This window comes from Lepidochelys olivacea (assembly GCF_965140295.1).
Source record: "Lepidochelys olivacea isolate rLepOli2 genome assembly, chromosome: 2".
NCBI classification, from domain to species: domain Eukaryota; kingdom Metazoa; phylum Chordata; order Testudines; family Cheloniidae; genus Lepidochelys; species Lepidochelys olivacea.
Window position 1 is genome coordinate 60,754,868 of NC_140412.1, and position 20,933 is coordinate 60,775,800.

The 20,933-nt window shown below is 42.0% G+C and overlaps 1 protein-coding gene across 7 annotated transcripts in view; it reads right to left on the bottom strand.

Annotated features, from left to right (window-relative positions):
• LOC311515457 (uncharacterized protein C8orf34 homolog) overlaps positions 1–20,933 on the bottom strand; it is a 355,940-nt gene that overhangs the window by 117,296 nt on the left and 217,711 nt on the right. For 2 of the 7 annotated variants that reach the window (XM_084618532.1, XM_084618531.1), the window contains exon 13: positions 18,851–18,944. In XM_084618532.1, the coding sequence (XP_084474658.1) occupies positions 18,851–18,944 (94 nt within the window). Of the gene's footprint in view, positions 1–5,731; positions 6,745–18,420; positions 18,520–18,850; positions 18,945–20,028; positions 20,228–20,933 lie in introns of those variants that run through there. The other 5 variants (XM_084618535.1, XM_084618534.1, XM_084618530.1 and 2 more) reach the window with 5 other exon arrangements.

Below are 20,933 nucleotides of genomic sequence, written 5' to 3' on the forward strand. Positions count from 1 at the left end.
ATCGTCCATTCATCCAGCCCATACTTCTTTAACTTGCTGGCAAGAATACTGTGGGAGACGGTATCAAAACCTTTGCTAAAGTCCAGGAATAACACGTCCACTGCTTTCCCCTCATCCACAGAGCCAGTTATCTCATCATAGAAGGCAATTACATTAGTCAGGCATGACTTGCCCTTCGTGAATCCATACTGGCTGTTCCTGATCACTTTCCTCTCCTCTACGTGCTTCAGAATTGATTCCTTGAGGACCTGCTCCATGATTTTTCCAGGGACTGAAGTGAGGCTGACTGGCCTGTAGTTCCCCGGATCCTCCTTCTTCCCTTTTTAAAAGATGGGCACTACATTAGCCTTTTTCCAGTCGTCCAGGACCTTCCCCAATTGCCATGAGTTTTCAAAGCTAATGGCCAATGGCTCTGCAATCACATCTGCCAACTCCTTTAGTGTTCTCAGATGCAGCGCATCTGGTCCCATGGACTTGTGCTCATCCAGCTTTTCTAAATAGTCCCAAACCACTTCTTTCTCCACAGAGGGCTGGTCACCTCCTCCCCAGGCTGTGCTGCTCAGTGCAGCAGTCTGGGAGCTGACCTTGTTTGTGAAGACAGAGGCAAAAAAACCATTGAGTACATTAGCTTTTTCCACATCCTCTGTCACTCGGTTGCCTCCCTCATTCAGTAAAGAGCCCACACTTTCCTTGACTTCCTTCTTGGTGCTAACATGCCTGAAAAATTGTTACTCTTAACATCTCGTTCCAACTGCAACTCCCAGTGTGATTTGGCCTTCCTGATTTCACTCCTGCATGCCTGAGCAATATTTTTATACTCTTCCCTGGTCATTTGTCCAATCTTCCACTTCTTATAAACTTCTTTTTTGTGTTTGAGATCAGCAAGGATTTCACTGTTAAGCCAAGCTGGTCGCCTGCCATAATCACTATTCTTTCTACACATCGGGATGGTTTGTCCCTGTAACCTCAATAAGGATTCTTTGAAATACAGCCAGCTCTCATGGACTCCTTTCCCCCTCATGTTATTCTCCCAGGGGATCCTGCCCATCAGTTCCCTGAGGGAGTTAAAGTCTGCTTTTCTGAAGTCCAGCATCCATATTCTGCTGCTCTCTTTTCTTCCTTGTGTCAGGATCTTGAACTCGACCATCTCATGGTCACTGCCTCCCAGGTTCCCATCCACTTTAGCTTCCCCTACTAATTCTTTCCGGTTTGTGAGCAGCAGGTCAAGAAGAGCTCTGCCCCTACTTGGTTCCTCCAGCACTTGCACCAGGAAATTGTCCCCTACACTTTCCAAAAACTTCCTGGATTGTCTGTGCACCACTGTATTGCTGTCCCAGCAGATATCAGGGTGATTGAGGTCTCCCATGAGAACCAGGGCCTGCAGTCTAGTAACTTCCGTTAGTTACCAGAAGAAAGCCTCGTCCACCTCATCCCCCTGGTATGGTGGTCTATAGCAGACTCCCACCACAACATCACCTTTGTTGCTCACACTTCTAAACTTAATCCAGAGACTCTCAGGTTTTTCTGCAGTTTCATACTGGAGCTCTGAGCAGTCAAACTGCTCTCTTACATACAATGCAACTCCCCCACCTTTTCTGCCCTGCCTGTCCTTCCTGAACAATTTATATCCATCCATGACAGTACTCCAGTCATGTGAGTTATCCCACCAAGTCTCTGTTATTCCAATCACATCATAATTCCTTGACTGTCCAAGGCTTTCAGTTCTCTGTTTGTTTCCCAGGCTTCTTGCATTTGTGTATAGGCACTTAAGATAACTCGCTCATCGTTCCGCTTTCTCAATATGAGGCAGGGGCCCTCCCCTCTTGTGCTCTCCTGCTTGTGCTTCCTCCCGGTATCCCACTTTCCCACTTACCTCAGGGCTTTGGTCTCCTTCCCCTGGGGAACCTAGTTTAAAGCCCTCCTCACTAGGTTAGCCAGGCTGCTCGCGAAGATGCTCTTCCCTCTCTTCGTTAGGTGGAACCTGTCTCTGCCTAGCACTCCACCTTCTTGGAACACCATCCCATGGTCAAAGAATCCAAAGCCTTCTCTCCGACACCACCTGCGTAGCCATTTGTTGACTTCCACGATTCAACGGTCTCTACCCAGGCCTTTTCCTTCCACAGGGAGGATGGACGAAAACACCACTTGTTTCGCAAACTCCTTTATCCTTCTTCCCAGAGCCAGGTAGTCTGCCGTGATCCGCTCAAGGTCATTCTTGGCAGTATCACTGGTGCCCAAGTGGAGAAGTAGGAAGCGGTATCAATCTGAGGGCTTGATGAGTCTCGGCAGTCTCTCTGTCACATCATGAATCCTAGCTCCTGGCAAGCAGCAGAGTTCTTGGTTTTCCCGGTCGGGACGGCAGATAGATGACTCAGTCCCCTTGAGGAGTGAGTCCCCGACCACCACCACCCGCCTCCTTCTCTTGGGAGAGATGGTCATGGAATCCCCATCCCTAGGACAGTGCATCTCATGCCTTCCAATCGGCGGAGTCTCCTTCTGCTCCCTTCCCTCAGATGTATCATCTAGTCTACTCTCCGCATTAGTACCTCCGGAGAGAACATGAAAACGGTTGCTTACCTGTATCTGCATTGCTGGTACATGGATGCTCCCCTTTCTTCTTCTGGAGGTAACGTGCTGCCAAATTTCTTCACCTCCTCCTGTCCCCGCTGCGCAGCCTGCTCTGAATCTTCAGAATGTTGTGCCCGTAGAAGCATATCCTGATGTCTGTCCAGGAAATCTTCAGTTTCTCTTATGCAACACAGGGTTCATACTTGTCTCTCCAGACCTTGAACCTTCTCTTCCAATATGGAGATCAGCTTGCACTTTGTACAGACAAAGTTGCTTCTGTCCTGTGGAAGAAAGACAAACATGGCACATCCTGTGCAGGTCACAACAGCTGAATGCTCACCATCCATATTACCTTCCTTCTACGAGCTTCCTCAGGTGTTGTAGTAACTACTCAGAGAAGCCTGCAAGATGAAAGCCTCAGTGGGCTCTCCCCAGGCGAACTCCCAGGCAAACTCCCTCTGTTTGCCGCTCAGCTGGTTCGCAGCTGCCTTTTTATAACAGTCAGGCCCACTCAAGGCTCACTTGGAACAAAGCACTCCCAATTCACACTTTTCAAACAATGAAGCACACGGTCAAACTGGCAAACTGTCCCCGCAACAGACACTCAGATACTCACCAACACAGCCCCTGTAATGCAGCACTCAGCGTACCTCCTCTCGGACAGATCCCAGGCAAACTCCCTCTGTTACCCTTTCCGCTGTTCGCCGCTCAGCTGGTTCACAGCTGACTGGCTTTTTATAACCGTCAGGCCCAAAATATAGTGGTATTTTTCTTGCTAGCAAATATTATTGATATTATGTACACCTGCTGCATTAAAAAGGCTAATAAATCCAGCTTTTCATAGCATTTTTCTATGAGAATGATATTCCTACTTAGCAGAGCTCTTTTTCCACTGGGAGAAGAAGCTTAGGCTTCAGCTTTGGCTGATAAGGTAGCTATGAAAAAAGTGTTCCTAGTCCATTCTGTATATTGTTCGGAAGAGGCGCATTCATCATGCAGCACTTTGAGTGCTGGGTTTGGGTGTTTGGTTGTAGAAATAAAAAAGCACCTTAACACTGCAACAAACCAGCGAGGGTAGTGGCAGCAAAAAGCAGAACTTGCACAAGTGAGTCTCCGTTCGGTTTAGGCAGCGTTTATTCCATAAACAATTGGCAAATGGAAACTGCTTCCTGAAGCCAAAAGGCCAAACAGAAAATGAATAAGCCTTCCCACAGCTTGTAACACACACACCTTCTGTGTAGCCTTCCCAGCTGCTGTTTATACATATGGACCAAGGTGCTTGTTGTCTACTAAGCATCTCTTGATTCCTCCAGGTAGCTCTAATGACTCATTAAGCCTTGCTGCCAGCTTATTTGGGGCCAGCGGCAGTGATTGCTTGAGCGCCTGGTTTTATGGGCAAGGTTTGGAGATCTTGCTTGCCGCATACAGTACAGAGAGCCTTGCCAACACCAAACAGTCAACAATTACAAGATTGGGTTAAAAATCACGAGACACTTTTTTTTTTTTAAAGATAAGGCTCTGTTTATTTGCTTTCTGGTTTTTGAAACTTTAGGGTCAGTCAGATCATGATTTCAGATCATTATTTCACTAGGAGGGTGGTGAAGCACTGGAATGTGTTACCTAGGGAGGTGGTGGAATCTCCAGCCTTAGAGATTTTTAAGACGCAGCTTGACAAAGCCCTGGCTGGGATGATTTAGTTGGGGTTGGTCCTGCTTTGAGCAGGGGGTTGCACTAGATGACCTCCTGAGGTCTCTTCCAACCCTAATCTTCTATGGTTCTATGATTCAAGCTGTTCTAGAAACTGCCTTTAAAAAAATGAAAGCTGAAATTTTCACATCACCACGATTGCAGGACCCTAGGCTTCAAAAAAACACCAAGTATTGTGAGAGCTGGCATTGCTGCAGAGTCCAGCCATCCTGCTACATTCTCTAGGAAGTGTGTCCTTCCCTTGATATACTGGTTGAATTCCCATAGCTTTATTGGGAGTTAAATATCTGTACTGAGGGTGAAATTTACCTCAGTGCCTAAGACCTGGGCAAGTTCTGTGCACCACCAAGATGCATAATTCTTGCCTTTCCTTTCTGCACCCAGGAGACTTCCTCCCTGGAAGCATAAATTACCCCCATCCCACCCATTTTAACAACCCACCCAAACATGTCATTCAAGTTCTTACAAAAGTAAGCACTTCTAGAACCAACAGACTGCCAAAAAGGCTGGCTGGATTCTAATTTCTCTCATGCAAAAATCCACAACGTTACCAGGCAGGTTCTGAATAAGGAGGGTGAAATCCTGTCATCATCCTCCCACCACCTCCTAAAAATAACCAAATCCTTGTTCGGTTTTGACTTGTGTAATGGGAAAACAGGATATGCACAAAGAATAAATATGGAATGGGGTTATCCCAGACCATTCTGTAGGCACATACACACACAGGTGCCGGCTTCCTCCGGGCCCCAGGGGTGCCCAACCCTCCCCACTCCGCCCCCACCCCACCCCTTTGCCCAAGCCCCCACCCTTGCCCCATCTCTTCCCACCCAGTTCTGCCCCCTACCCCCAGTGCTCCCTGTCCCTGCTCCTCCCACCCCAGCGCCACCTGCACACCGTAGAACAGCTTATTGCAGCGGGTGGAAGGCACTGGAAGCAAGGGGGAGGAGTTGACTGGCGGAGTTGCTTGTAGACGGGAGGTGCTGGGCAGGAGGGGAGGAGGCGGGGAGCTGGCTGCCAGTGGATGCTAAATACACACTAATTTTTTCCCATGTGTGCTCCAGCCCTGGAGCACCCACAGAGTTGGCGCTTACGCATACATACACCCACACACACACACACCCACACACACACCTTCAAGCATATTTCAAATGTGCACTATGTAACCAAGTTTTCTTCATGAACTAGGGATAAGTATAAAGGTCCCAATCCTGCAATGAGCGCCAGCGGGGTAGATTCCATTGGGACATCAGTCTAGCTGTGTATAGCTCAGTGCAAGATTGCGGCCAGAGGTATTATGGTTCATAAAGCAAAATATCTATGAGTCAGAAACATTTTCTAGCATGCTCTTCCATGTGGTCTGGTGTAAACTGTTACCTGCCAGCATTCAGTGTGTTTGAGTGAGGGAAAAAATCCAACCAATAGACCCACATTGTTTGAGTGTTCAGGAGAGGGAATTCATTTTTATTTCTTAAACAATCTGATGGTGGTTACAGTCTGTTTTTGTAACAGTTGCAAGCAGTTTCATTATACGGTTATGTCTAAGATACAAAAACAATTGAACGTAACTGAAGACAAAAGAAAACAAGCTGCAAATATGCTTATCAACAGCTAAATGAGATCCGTAAATGTAGTCATCATCACATCCCTTAATTTGATATCTGTGCGCAGACATGTCTTAAAATTCCAAACAAGCAGCTTACACCAATTAACTTGTTTAAAACAGATAATTTGTTTCAGTAATTTATATGGGTAAATAAAATTCATTGTCTACATGAAATTCCCTTAGTGCTTTATTTTTAGCATGCATGTTTCATTCCTCATGTGTGTATTCTATTTTAACAGAGTCTGTGTTTATTTTTTTAAGAACAAAGTAGATAAACTCAGTACAAAGCTACGTGACACAGGCAACACCTGATTCTGCTAACCTCCTTTCTTTACCCCCTTTTCTTTCTCTCCCACCTACCCATCTTTGCAGGTGACTATGGTGAGCAACTAGCTCTCTGAGAGACTTGAACAGTACATACATATTGGTAGATGAGGGTAAATGCTTTAATGTTTATTAATCTAAAAATGAGAAAAGATTACAAAAATATGAGGAGTAGAAAACCTTAGACAAGTTAAAATACATAAATCTTTAAGCAAAGTTTGTTTTGATCAGGCAAAGTTTAATATATCAAATGTCACTCCAAAATAACAGGGATATAAACTAAACAAAATACATTATACCAACTATGTATTCAAAAGTGACAGTAAACCTTCTTTACCTAAGGACACTGTGCCATAGTTGGTAATCTGATTCGGTGCATTACAGCATCCACACAGAGTAATTCCATTTAAGTATTGTTGATATTATAAAAATAACTATTTAAAATTATTATATGTAAACTAAAACAGATCATCAGGTGTAGGTTTGATAATTATGATTTTGTTTTAATTAAATTCTTCAACATTCCCACTGATTTCACAAACCTGTGAAAATAAACACAAAACAAGAAAGTAGTGCTGAAAGCATTATATACAAAAATAGAATGAGAAATCTCAATCCTTTACTATGTTTGCCTCATTGTGCAGGATTCCCCTATTTCCACACACAATACTCTGACCTAAAATGGAATGATGTGCCACTCCATGGAGACCAAATAATGTCTCTGATGAATTCAGCGTCTCTTCTAATCACTAAAATATCCATCAGCAGATGACAATTTCCATGATTTTATTCATTATTTGAAAGCATTTAACAATGTTTTAATGTTATTGATGAATCATGAGAAATGTGCAGTGTAGGAAGACTGAGATGAGTTGGTTAATTGTGATTAATCAGATAAATCATACCGCACTGTTTCTGTTCCTGACTGAATGAGCAAACACCAAGCAGTTCCAGAGTGAATACCTACCAGTTCAAATTTAAAATTCAGTTTCCACAAATACTCACACGTCCATGCAACTTTGATATTTGTTTTCTGTAAACATTGCTGGTAACGAAAGAATCACAGAGATGCTCACAGAAAGCAAAGATATGAGCATTCCTGCAAGTGGATCTGCTTGTGAAGATCCAGTGGCAGAATCCATCCCATAAAAGGGACATGAAGACATCCAAACCAAATTCACTTGCAGACTTGAGTGAATATCCCTGAAGGGGTTTTTTTTTTTTTTACCAGCCTTCTCCCAACTCTACTAAGCACAACAAGAACTAGCAAATTACACTGATTTCATATTTCTCCAATCCTTTTGAGCACGCACAAATATACTGCTCATCTGTTGGACCCAAGGAAGTGCCACATGAACAAACTACTTTAGTTGGAGATAACCAACCTGATATACTTGGAACAAGATGTTTATGTTTCTTTTTCCCAAGGAGTAGATCTGGATTTTACATATGACTCTATCCAGCTTTGTACATGAGTATTCAACAGAATGCATCTAACAGAAATAATACCTATGAAATATTAGCTAAGTCCTCACCGCACATTAACCTTATATTTATTTCATTAATTTCTTTCATCCTTGCCTTAAGTTTAACTCAGCGGTTCTCACACTTCATTGCACCGTGACTCTCTTCTGACAACAAAAATTACTACAGGACCCACCCCCCTGCATCTGCCATGTGGGCTGAAGCCAAAGCCCAAGCCCTGCTATTCCAGGGCTGGTGTTAAATTTGCTGGGGACTGGGGCTAAAGCCACAACCCAAACCCTGCTTCACGGGCTCTGAAGCTGAAGTCCTCGAGCTTTGCCTTCGGCCCCTGGCGGCAGGGCTCAGGCTTCGGCTTCAGCCCTGGGCCCGAGCGAGTCTAACACTGGCCCTGCCAACCACATTAAAAGAACTTTGGGGTCGCAACCCACAGTTTGAGAACTGCTGGAAACTGTTTTTCTTAGAAGCACCCATCAGACTCAACCTTAAAAAAATGTAGCCAAATTCCATGACACTACTAAAATCTTTGCTAGGTTTGTTTCCAGAAATATCTAGTACATTGGTGGCACTGATTATTATTATGGTTACCAAGAATCTTTGGCCCGGTCTTGACAAACATAAAAGGTGAGGTTTTTAATCATGCTAATGCAATCAAAATTGCTTAACTAGATTCAAAAGCCCCTTTAACACTCACTAAGATGCAAGCTAACATGGTTGGAATGTGCATTAGCTATGTTGTAGCCTAGGCTCCCCACAAACAAACATGCGCAAACCCCTTTTTTGCCTGCTAAGACAGGACTTTTGTGTTTGAACTGAAATGTTTTCATGTCTTGCAATGGTAGGGTGAAGGATGAGGGAAATGAAGTAGTGACCAAAAGCTCCACTGAGTTTTTTCCAGTCACTTATTTCTACGATTTTACTGCATCATATCTATCTATTTATCTACCTACCTACCTACCTGACATACCATGCCCAGCCCTGGTCACCCTTCCTCAAAGAAGATAGGACACTTACGGAAGGGGTCCAGAGGCAGATGATGAAAGTTATTAGAGGTATGGAAACACTTCTACATGAGGAGAGGTTAAAAGATTGGGATTGTACAGTTTTAGGAGACAACAATGAAGGTGTCATGATAGATATATGTAAAATAATTAATGGCATAAAGAACGTAAGCTGGGCACTCCTATATACTCTCATAATACAAGAACAAGACAACATTTTTTTTTGTAACACAATGCATACTTAACCTCTGAAACTTGCTGCCACAAAATATCACTGAGGTCAGGATTTAAGAAGGATTTGAAACATGATTACTACACATTTATATGAATGAATTTATATGAATGTTACTGGACAAAAAGGTATAAGGGATACAATACTTCATGCTTCAGGGCATAAACCTACCTACTACTAGTAGACAAGGGTTATGGAATAACCTGTCCACAAGGCCAATTTCTTCTTAATTGTCCATTCTGTGTATTCTTACACCTTCCTCTGAAGCATCAGGCACTGGCCACTCTCAGAGATGGGATACTGTACAAGATGGATCAGCATGGCAATTCCTATAGTACTATGCTTGAAAAACTGTCAAATGCCCAACAGAGAGTGATCCATTCCTTGGCTGCCATCAGGTCACTCAGGCAGGAAACAGCTTTGAAAAGGTACTTGACTAAAGCTACTGAAAAGTTAATTTGTGCAGTCAGTCTGATTTTCTAATATAAGGGAGGGTGACATTCATTTAATGCTTGTATGGATAGCACTTAGTGGGCCTAATTCTCCATTGACTAGTGGCAGGACACCAGAATAAAAATTATGAGTAACTGAAGTCAGTGAAGTTAGCATAAGATCAGAATCAGGTGCTCTATTTGGAATGCAATATGCAAAACATTAACTGATTCTCACGATTTTACTGTGCGATAGGCAAATGAAATTACTCCCATTTTACAGACGAGGAAAATGAGGCACAAAGCGATTAAAGGTGGTATTTAGACACCACAGTGATGGACACATTAGTATTGCATACTGAGAGATTATGGGCTTGTCTACATGTCTCTGCACTGTGAATTGCAGCACACACTTAAGTGTCGCACTGTAACTTCCCCATGTAGATCTTGCTAGCCCAGACTAAAAGGTGCCTAGTTTGCATTAACATAGCCCTATTTGAAACAGAACTACGTTAACATGAACTACATACTTTTTAATTTGCGCTATAGAATAGTCAGGGTGCACTTTGATGCAAACTACAATTCACCCTCCCGCTAAATAGACAACCCCAAAGCAATTTACTCATGGGCCATAAAGAGAGCTGATTTCATAGATCAGGGATCACAACTCAACAGAGCTAACTCAAGAATTTTCCCACTAACAGATTCCTCAGCCACAATTATTTTATATAAACGTAACCCCTCCCAGGTCACAGAGACACTTTTGTCTCCTTAAACGTAAACCTTTCCCACTTTGTGCTGCAGGGAGTTACTGCAGTTTTGAGTCAGAATAACTGCCAGTCCTGTAAAATGTATTACACAGATGTTGGAGGGGATTTAAAGTTTTAAGAGTGTAGCATACTAAGGGCTGCAGAAAGAAATCAGCTCTTATTTCATGAACGCTTCACCTCCTGGTCACTTCTGTACTTTGGGATCACAAAGTATTTTAATTTTTTTCTGGTTTCTGTGGAAATCTGACCCTTCTGCTGAAACAATCAGCCAGCTGTGAAACCAAGATATAGTCCAGACCTGCCAATATGCAGTGCAGATGGGTATGCATACATGGTTTGATGCTCCCCTGCCATCCACCTTGTGGAGTCATTTATACCAGAGAAAAGTGAGTGTAAGATGTTACCATTCTGACTTGTTAGCATTTCATATCTACTTTGCACTCACTCTGTACAGGTGTCAATAGATACACAATGTGCAGGGCAAAAGAGAATGAGGTTCATGGTCTCTTGAACTGAGCCCTTGGAGATCATAACTGAAGGAAAGCTAAGAATATGTGACGAAAACTGTATTAGGCTACAAAATATCATCTCTGCCTGTTGTGACGGTGCTCTGCTACTATATTGATGGTTGTCATATAAGAACCAAGAAAGCTAGACAGATAGGGCTCAACCTTAACTCTGCACTGATCCCTTTGAACTGCTCCTGTAACGCAAAGGAGCTAGAAAGCTGCCAGCTTTTCCCAGCTGGGAATACCCTCTGCAGCCTCCAGCCCTCACATAAAGGATTTACTGAAGAGACAAGGTGGGTGAGGTAATGTCTTTTTTTGGACCAACTTCTGCTGGGGACAGAGACAAGCTTGTCTCTTTCATCAACAGAAATTGGTCCAATAAAAGATAATACCTCACCCTTACGCCTCTGATATCCTGAGACTAACATGGCTACAACAACACTGCATACAGGGTTTACTGAAGACATTCCTGGGGTGGCAATATGGCCAGTGCATCACTGTAATCTCCGGAATGCCTTCAGTAAACCCTGTATGCAGTGTTGTTATAGCCATGTTAGTCTCAAGATACTCTTTGTTGTTGTAGCCATGTTAGTCTCTGAGGCCACAGGGCCACACCATCTGGGCATTAGTTAGAGTAGCCAAGTTCGCTAAGGCCTTAATTCAGCAAAGCACTTAATGTGCTTAAAGTAGGTACTTAAAGTTAAGAGTTAAATACATCCCTACTCAAAAATCATTTCACCATATGACTAACCTTAAGTGTGTGCTTTGGTGAATCTAGGCCTATGCATGGCATCCCCTTAATTTAGTCAAAATGTGAAGGAAAGTTGGTTGCATTTTTGTGGAAAGTTTAATCTTTTAGTCACATTGGCTACCTTTTTTAACTAACTATTGATGACTAAGTCTAAATAAGTCAGTAAAAACATTACTTTAATTCTGTTAAATTCTTTAGTTAAAAAAATTATACCTAGTTTAATTTCCTCAAAAGCTTTGCTTTTAGATGAATTAGCATTTTAGACAAATCATTTAACAATAAACATGTTGTTGAAACAACTTACATTTAAGTAACTCAAACCAGATAGTTCTTTACATACAACTCAGAGCTGTTTTATCATTTTTGGGGCTTTTTATTATAATTTATATAGCTCACTTTATTTTATATTTGTGCTTTTCTTCTGACACAAACCTTTTTAGTAGTGCATTTTTCAAACAACCGAGATAAATAATAATTCATTGTTATCTTTTCAACTTAGCTGTACATGTTCTTTCTTCTGGTTAATAAACGAAGTAAAATGTTGTAGACTACAGGAAATGATGACTGGCCAACAAATCTTTCCTAAAAGCCTAGAATCCCATTTGCAATGTTTATTTGAACATAAAGGGAAACCTTTTAAGTCTAAACTAGAAATCAAACATTTATATCTATGTTACGGTATTTCTTGGCAGTTAATATAATGGATATTCACATAGTTTCAATGAGGATGAATTCATTTTGCACTTTGAAATCTAAAAAATTATGTAACTGTGACGGAACCTGGAGTAATGAGGGATCTTTTTATGTGTAGGATTTTATGGATATCTTCACTATCATCTTTTTAACTGATAAGTTTCATTTATTGCTTTCCCAGTTCTGTTTAATATAACTTCTAAAAATGTTTGTATTCATTCATTTGGGGCACATTTGGTTCCCCCCAAAAAAGAACTTTTAATATCCCATTTCATATTTCAAAAATTATGAAAGTTTTCTGGCACTGATAACAATAGGATGAGCTCTGCAACCATAGAACCACCAGCCCCAGTCCTGCAAGCACATAAGCATATGCTTTAGTGTTTTCAGTACAATAATTCGTCAGGAAACAGTTCGGCACTTTTCAGCTCGAAAAATTATGCTCCTCCAACAAGTGACGCTATGCAATGTCTACCTAACTGGTGTTGGTTTTACAATTCACTTGACTGTGTCCATTAGAACTCTGATAAGAAGAAGCTTTAGAAAAAAATTGAGCCAGCAAAAATCTTTGACTCTTATGAGATCACTCTGTCATGGTCTCATTCCACATATGACTGTCAAGCAATGACTGGGGAAGCAGCTGGCATCTCTCAAAATGGCACATCTACAGTGGTATTTATTAGTATAGATACCAACTAAGGGCTCGGTTATACCTCCCCCAAGTTGCTCCGCTGAGCCTCCTCCTGCCCATCATGTCTAGAATAGGCTGTACTGGCCTTTATACACTCATTCCCCATAGGGAGACAGTATGGGGGAGAGGTGTGTGCATTGACATTTCTCCTCTAGCCCAGCCATGCTCTCCCTGCTTCCTATATCTTATACACTGCCATAGAGGAGCCTTCATGGAGCTAATTTTTGTGCCACACAGGGGTTAAGCAACTGCTTTGCTCACATGCCTTACATCCAGATTGTTTCCTACAGAGGCAGAGACTGGTTTTGCCATAAACTCATACCTACTGGAAGAGAATGTGATGCTAATGTGTGTTGCTCTATTCTCCCCCAGCAGCGAGTGATACAGTAGAATAAAGATACTGACTAAAGGAAGCGTTTGTGCTCACGTAATAAATATTGCAATCAATAATTTTCACTGAGAACCTAGTTTTGCAACTCTTACTCATGCTGAGTAGTACCTACCTTTGAAAAGAGGAAGCTTTAAAAAAACACAACAAAAACAACAAAACCAGACCAAACAAAACACACCCTGAGCCAGTGTAAATTTTTAACTTCCTGAGAGTACTGTCATACGCCTGTTCTACCAATGACTGACAAGCAGCTGGCATGTCTCATTCTGGCACACCTAGAGTTATTTATTCGAATGGATACTAATTGAGGGCTCGACCATATTTAGCACAACCCAATTCTCAGAGATAAGGGCCCAATCCTTTCCAGTATGTGACTAAGCGTGTGGTTCCATTCTGTCAATAGTCTCAATCAGTAGGCTTCTTATGGGGCAAGGTACTATTCAGCATAAATAAGAGTGGCAGAACTGAGCCCGCAGTGAGAAAGGTAATGATGTGCCTTTTTAATGTATCTTTTCTTTTGCTCTTTTTGGGTCTGATCCTGCCACCCTCCCTCATGTTGAATACTTCCATTTATTTTGCAACTAATTTGGTGCCATTCAGGCATGGGTAAAGCTGGCAGAATTGGGCCCTTTGCTTTGTTTCGTCAATGGTGATGACTGTCTCCCAAATTTTGTAGCCACTTTTTCTCCAAAATCAAGCTAGAAAAAGAATAGTCTAGCCATATAAAGATGTGGAAATTATCTATATCAGATCCTTTTTATAAAAGCATTTAACCTGTGAATAAGTACACCAAAATGAGATTCTTTCGAACAAAATCTGAACTTCTTGTATTTGTAAACTTAGGCTGGGACTTGCTGGGCCTTCTACTGAGGGCAGAACCAAGAGAGAATTGGTGAGAGAAGGCCTCATCCTATGTCCACTGAAGTCAACTGTAAAGCTTCTATTGACTTCAGTGGTGCAGAATCAAGATCAATATGAGTAAAAATGTGGGGAAAAATTCCAACTCTTCTGTCCCTCAATTCAGGCTGAGGTCTATAGCAGGGCTTAGACTGCAAATTCTTTTAGCCAGGTGCCATCTTTCCATTGTGCACAGGGAACTTGAGCCATCCCTGCCTTTACCACAACACAAATAATAATGAACCAACCTTGCAGTATTTACTTTAATGTGTGTGTGCTATATGAACCAAGCAGTGCAGGGTCTGTTTTCAGGGGCAAGCACTGAATGAACTTCTGCAGGTTCACTAGGAGGTTCAGTTTGTTCCATTAAGGGATTTTTAGCTACTGTGTGATGCTATATCCTGGTCCTGCTACCCTCTGAAGGGGAAAGTTGCTTCTTGCCAGCCCCAGAGACCCTAAGGCATTGGAAGCTTTTTTCTTAACACCTCTCCTCCTGAGAAGGGAGTGGCCACCATGCACTCTCTGAAGTTTCAGGGGAAAGGAAAACAAGACACCAGGCATCTGAAGACAGGAATGGTAAGGGGTGGAGGGGCTCTATGATGGCATCTGAAGAGAAAAATGCATCAGCCCATGGCTGCTGATTTTTTGGTGTACCTAGGGTGCCATTTGAAATGAAAAGAGAATCTCAAGTCTTTGATGTTGTGCAAGTTCAAGGTTCTGTGCAAACGTAGCACACAGACCTAGTGCAATCACCAGGAGTTCAGAGTATACAGAAAATCAAGGGAGAATAAACCCAGTAGCTGTAAGAGCTTTAATTGCTATAGAGGTCATGACACTTTCTTCTTAACCCACACTAGGGTAAAGGTTAGGTAAAGATTAGGGTAAAGATTAGGCTTCTTCTTTTGGGGGAGGAGGGCAGGTTAATTTTGTTGTTTAGTTATATTTTTAATACGGAGAGTTGAGTTAGACTCATAAAGTCTGACACTATAATGGCAACTACTACACTCACATGATATATCTATTAACTGTGGCCACAACCCGTGAATAGATGATATTTACCCTGAAAGGAAAAAAAACCCATTGTTTTAGGTACCAAGCAACATGTTGGTCACTATTTTTCTTTCCTCCACTGCTATAACATTTCTCTTTTTCTCCATTATCTTTTCTTTTAATAAATAAAGAGTTCCACAAGTCTCTATCCTGGCATTTAATGTCAAAGAAAACTCATTTGCACTTTGCCCTAACTTATTTGAACTGTTAATAAAAGGATTTATTTCCAATTGTTTTGGGTTCTTCCTGTACTATTTTACAAACTAAGGGTAACATTTTCAAAAGCACCTAAGGGACTTAGGCACTTAACTCAAACTTCCAAAAGTCCCATTGGAACCTAAGACCCATTGATTTTCAATAATACTTCAGCTTGTAACCACCTAAGTAATTTTTGAAAATGGGACTTAAGGGGAGATTTTCAAAGGCATGAATGTCAGTTAGGCACCTATTTCCCACTAAAAATTGATGGAAATTAGGCACTAAATTGCTAATTGTGCCTGTGAAAGTCTTCTTTTAGACTTATAAGCAATGTAGGCGACTCTGTAAATGTTACCCAGTGCAATGCTCATTAGAATATAAAATAAAAGAACACCAGGTGACTGAGATCATTTGTCTCCTAACTTTTCGCATTGTTAGAGGGATTTTCCCACTACCCAAGACTAGTTTTACACCTGGCTTTACAGCTTTTATCTCAAAGAAGCCAAAGAATGTGGAAAATATTATCCTTATATAATTTATTAAAAGCTGAGTCAAAGAACAGGTGTTACTATTGTAAAGATTAATTCAGCAGCTTTTCTGTTCAGACCCATAAATTATGAGCTTTCAGGCCCCTCAACACTAAATCACATATACAGTGTCCACACAGACGTAAGTGTTATTTATTAACTTAACTCTAGGATGAAAAATGAAATTGAATCTGTCCATACTTTGCCAGCTGCATTACCTGCAGTGAGCATTGAAAACTGGTATCAGTAGGTATGCCAGGCCTCTCATTGGCTCTTCACTTTACAGCCATTTCAGCAGCTGGGTGCTGGCAGGTCCTATTTTCTAGCAGTTAAAGTTCTGAACCGTGAGCTTGGCTACAACACTAACATTCCACCTCCAGATGGCTGCTATTACCACATAATTATTTTTTAAAAAACTGATTTTTAACCAACCTGCCATTCTCAGATGTCACATACAGTGCAACATTGCTTAGATCAAACATTTTTTGTTCTCCCTTCTCTACCTAGTTAGTACAAAGAATGACCTAACTTAAACAGTGCAATAGGTAATTATGCAAGATAATATGTAGGCATAAAATCAAGATGAGAGCATGTTACAGCCTAAATCCCTTTCATAAAGGAAACTATTATTTACAATTATATATTTTTTGTTCTCCGCTCTCTGTGTCACAAGTTCTAGCTAAAACTAATTGTGTTGATAAGTGCCAAAGAGGTGTCAAAGATTTTGCAATAGATATACAGTGGGCTGAATTTAATTACCAACTGATCCGGCATTATTTGTGAACCCAAAGTGAAGTTAACTCTTGCACAGAGGGCAAGCACAGGGTCCCCTCAGAACCCGCTGGGTGTACCTACACAGCACTGATAAGGTGCTTCCCAGAACAGGTAAACAGACATGCTAGGTCTGCTCAAGCTAGCATGCTAAAAGTAGCAGGTTTCAGTGGCACAGGAGGCGGCTCAGGCTAGCTGCCTGAGTATATGTTCAGGGAATTGGGTAGGACTGTACTCAGGACACTAGCCCAAACCTCCACACATGCTGCTGTGGCCACACTGCTACTTTTAGAGTGCTAATTTGAGCACAGTTCATGCATTTCTATCTACTTGCTCTGGGAAGCATCCTCCTAGCTGATGTGTAGACATACCCTTAGTTGTGAGTATCTGGGCCTTTACGCTGGCGTGCTTTTCAGACACAGAACACCTACTAAATAAGTGAGAATTTCACATTCACAAAAGGTTGACCAATTGGGCCTATAGGTTATGCACTAACATAGAGGTAAAACAGCCAGAAGTGTAACAATGAGAGGGAAGCGGTACTGTAGTGGGGTGGTTACCTTCTCCTGTCCTGTGGGGCTTAAAAGCCAGCCCTGGGAGAGAGCCAGGGCTGAGGGCAAGAAAGGCTAGGGTGATTGGGGAAATGGCCACAGAGGGGCCATGCCCCAGTCAGGCTGCAGCTGGGCCTATAAAGGGGCTGCTAGGCTGAAGCTTAGCCAGAGAGTCTCTCTCTATGTTCAGAGAGGGAAGGGCCTGGCTGCAGGGAGCTGAGGAAATACCTAGATTGGAGCAGGGCTGAGGGGGAAAGGCCTTGGGAGCAGGGGAGCTCTGGCCTGCAAACCCCCAGGCTGTGAGGCCTAGATTAGGGCCATTAGATACTGGGATTGCAAGGGGGCAGCCCACAGGTAGACAGAGGCAGCAGGTCCAAACCCCCTCGCCTGTGATGAGTGGCTGACACATTGCAGTCTGCCCCGGGGAGCGGGGCTAAGTGATGACTGGCAGTAGCCAAGACTGAGATGAGGTGGGGGTAGTGAGTGGGGGTTCCCTGGGGAGGGGAGACCCTCAGGGATTGTTGGGGTTTACTGCCAGGGGGCAGCACCCCAGTGGGAGGAGGCACCGGGTTCTGGGAGGGACTGGGGCTGGTGGTAAGGTGGATCACCAGATGGCAGAGGGTGCTCCAGACATTGATGAGCTAATTCCCAAGGACAACCAGCAGAAGGCGCCACTGGGTGAGTCCCAACTACGTCACAGGTACATATTTTTTTACTTTGGGAATCTCAATGTGTAAATTGTAACATGAAAGTCAAACCACAGGCTAACTGTGAACTTGCAGAGTCAGTGTGAACAGATGTAATTCTTCAATTTTTCAAGTGACATCATTTTGAAAAATGTATTCTGTTTATCAGACACTATCTTCATTAATTATACATCACTCTCCAGTGACTATTCCTGTAGGAACCTGGCATTTCTTACTGTAATGATGTTTGTTCAAACAGTTCTAGTTCCATGTACAAAGTGCTTTAAGCACCTGATTAAACAGCCTGGTTTTTTTTATAACCATAAAGCCAAAAATAGATTAGGAAATAGCATACATTTTCAGCCTGACAGATCGCAAGCTGCTGTGCTTAAAATAAATTCAATTTGCAGAACATTTAACATTTCCAACAAGATTATTTATAGGTATTGTATAACCAGATATGATCTGGTTAAAATTTCAATGGATGGAGATTCATAGTGTGTATATTTGTCTTTACTTGTTCTCTCATTTAGGTCATAATCCTGTTGACCGTTACTCACATGATTGGATCAACAGCCTTCAGAGAGACTATGCTCCTATAAGAACATAAGAATGGCCATTCTGGGTCAGACGAAAGGTCCATCTAGCCCAGTATCCTGTCTTCCAACAGTGGCCAATGCCAGGTGCTTCAGAGGGAATGAACAGAACAGGTAATCATCAAGTGATCCATCCCCTGTTGCCCATTCCCATCTTCTGGCAAAATATACTACTATAAGGGCTACTCAAGAACTTGCAGGATCTTGACTGTAGGACTTCTTTACACAAACATTCCTACATGTGCAATCCTTCAACCCTCACTCAGGTGAGTAATCATTTTGTGAATGGCCCCACTGGAGTAAAGATTACTTCTGTGAATAACGGGTGCAGGATTTGGCCCTATGAAAGTGAGAGGGGGACGAGACAGTATTTTTACATATATTCTCTCAGGCACCATCAGCTCCCAACAAACATACTCACATTTATCTTGATCTGCTTCCACACCTTCACTCTCTGTGTCGCTTGGCAATATCCATGGTTGGTGGGCAAGCTGAAATTGATGTAAGAATTCATCCTGTCATAAACAGGATATATTTTAGATAAATTACATAGAAGGATTGGCTTTGAATACTGATAGAAGCAAGTACTTCAATCTCAGTTAATTGGCCAGATGAAAGCCTCAATAAAATCCAGCACTCCCTCATCAAAATAACCCACAATTTAAATGCCTTTCAGATAAGGCAAGGAAAGGCTTTCTGAAGATTTTGGGCTCATTTTATTTCTCCTGTTAATCTGAGAAAGGATTATTTTTTGAATTAATATTGTTATGGATTCCTGTACATGTATATTGGAAATAGTCATACAAAACCCAATGGAAACATGTTCTGAACACCAATACTCCATATATTCCAGTACTACCAGGAGTAGGTCCTGAGATACCATGCAATAAGAGGCGAACAGGTTTTGTTCCAATGGGGCTTGATCCTGCTCCCATGGAAGTCAAAGGCAAAACTCCCATTGACTTCTACAGTGCAAGATCAAAACTCAAAAGCCTTATCCAAAGCCTACTGAAGCCAATTACTTCAATGGGAGCAGGAGCAGGACCATGAAGAATTTTTAAACATATTTTTACCTCCAACACATCACAAAGCTATCAGGATAATGGAAGTGGGGCTTTGAACAAATGATTGGCATCAATATGTAAATACTATTAAGAGATGGCTGGGAATGTGTTTGTTTAACTTTTTACAGTCAGGTCTTAATATAAAATAATACAATGGCAACTTTACAATATTCTTGGGTTTCAAAGAGAGAGGCGGGGAAGGACAGTTTAGCAACCAAATGTATATAGATGGTCTTAACATTTCAGGGCATAGTGGTCAGTCTGACTGAAAATAAAGGTTATAAAGATCATGAACCAGACCCTCAGAATCTTGCTCTAAATACTCAGAGTTTGTTACATTACATATGAATAGGGAATGCTTTAAAATCATATAATCCATCTTAAACCATAATCAAAGCTTGTTTTATACAGCTACAATAAACTAAAGACAAGACTGACTGGACAAGATCTAACCTTTCTGGAGTAAATTATTTACTCAACCAGTCATCTATTAACAAAAATTAAAGTTCAACAGTGAAAGTTGCTATGCACAGAGCTGAGGTCCAAAAACTTTAGCATTATGAGTGTTTGTTTTCTTAGTGTCAGAATAGTTGCAATGACTGTAGTGCAGAGCTGGGCAAAGTTTTCTGGTTTATGGAGCAGAATTCCTGCATCATAGGAGCTTTGTTTATGCTGCTATCACACTGATTAGTCCATTTTTTTAGTCCTGATCATCTGGTCACTCCACGATCTTCCTAAAGCATAAGGACAGAACAGGGAGAGTTGTTCAAAGCAACGCTACAGAACAGAATCAGAGTACCTCACAAAGAGATCCCCATGGCATAAAATACATGAATATGGAAAGCTGTCCTACACTTCTTCACTAGCCTGAGATATGATGTAAGGTATATATGGAATTCCTATGATTTTGGAGTAGAATTGTCCATTCATTGTCCATTATTAACTGATTCCTTTAATAAAGAAACAGGACACTGCACATGGCCGGTACTGAAGAAAAGTGGAAGAGAGTGCACTGAACATTGAGGCATGCATAGAGCTTCCATGGATGAATTTGGTTCTTAAATTTTTTCCACGTATTATTGCCACGTATGAAGAGCCACTCAAGTATAATAAAGCTGCTTAGAGGGATTCATAGAATATCAGGGTTGGAAGGGACCCCAGAAGGTCATCTAGTCCAACCCCCTGCTCAAAGCAGGACCAATTCCCAGTTAAATCATCCCAGCCAGGGCTTTGTCAAGCCTGACCTTAAAAACCTCTAAGGAAGGAGATTCTACCACCTCCCTAGGTAACGCATTCCAGTGTTTCACCACCCTCTTAGTGAAAAAGTTTTTCCTAATATCCAATCTAAACCTCCCCCACTGCAACTTGAGACCATTACTCCTCGTTCTGTCATCTGCTACCATTGAGAACAGTCTAGAGCCATCCTCTCTGGAACCCCCT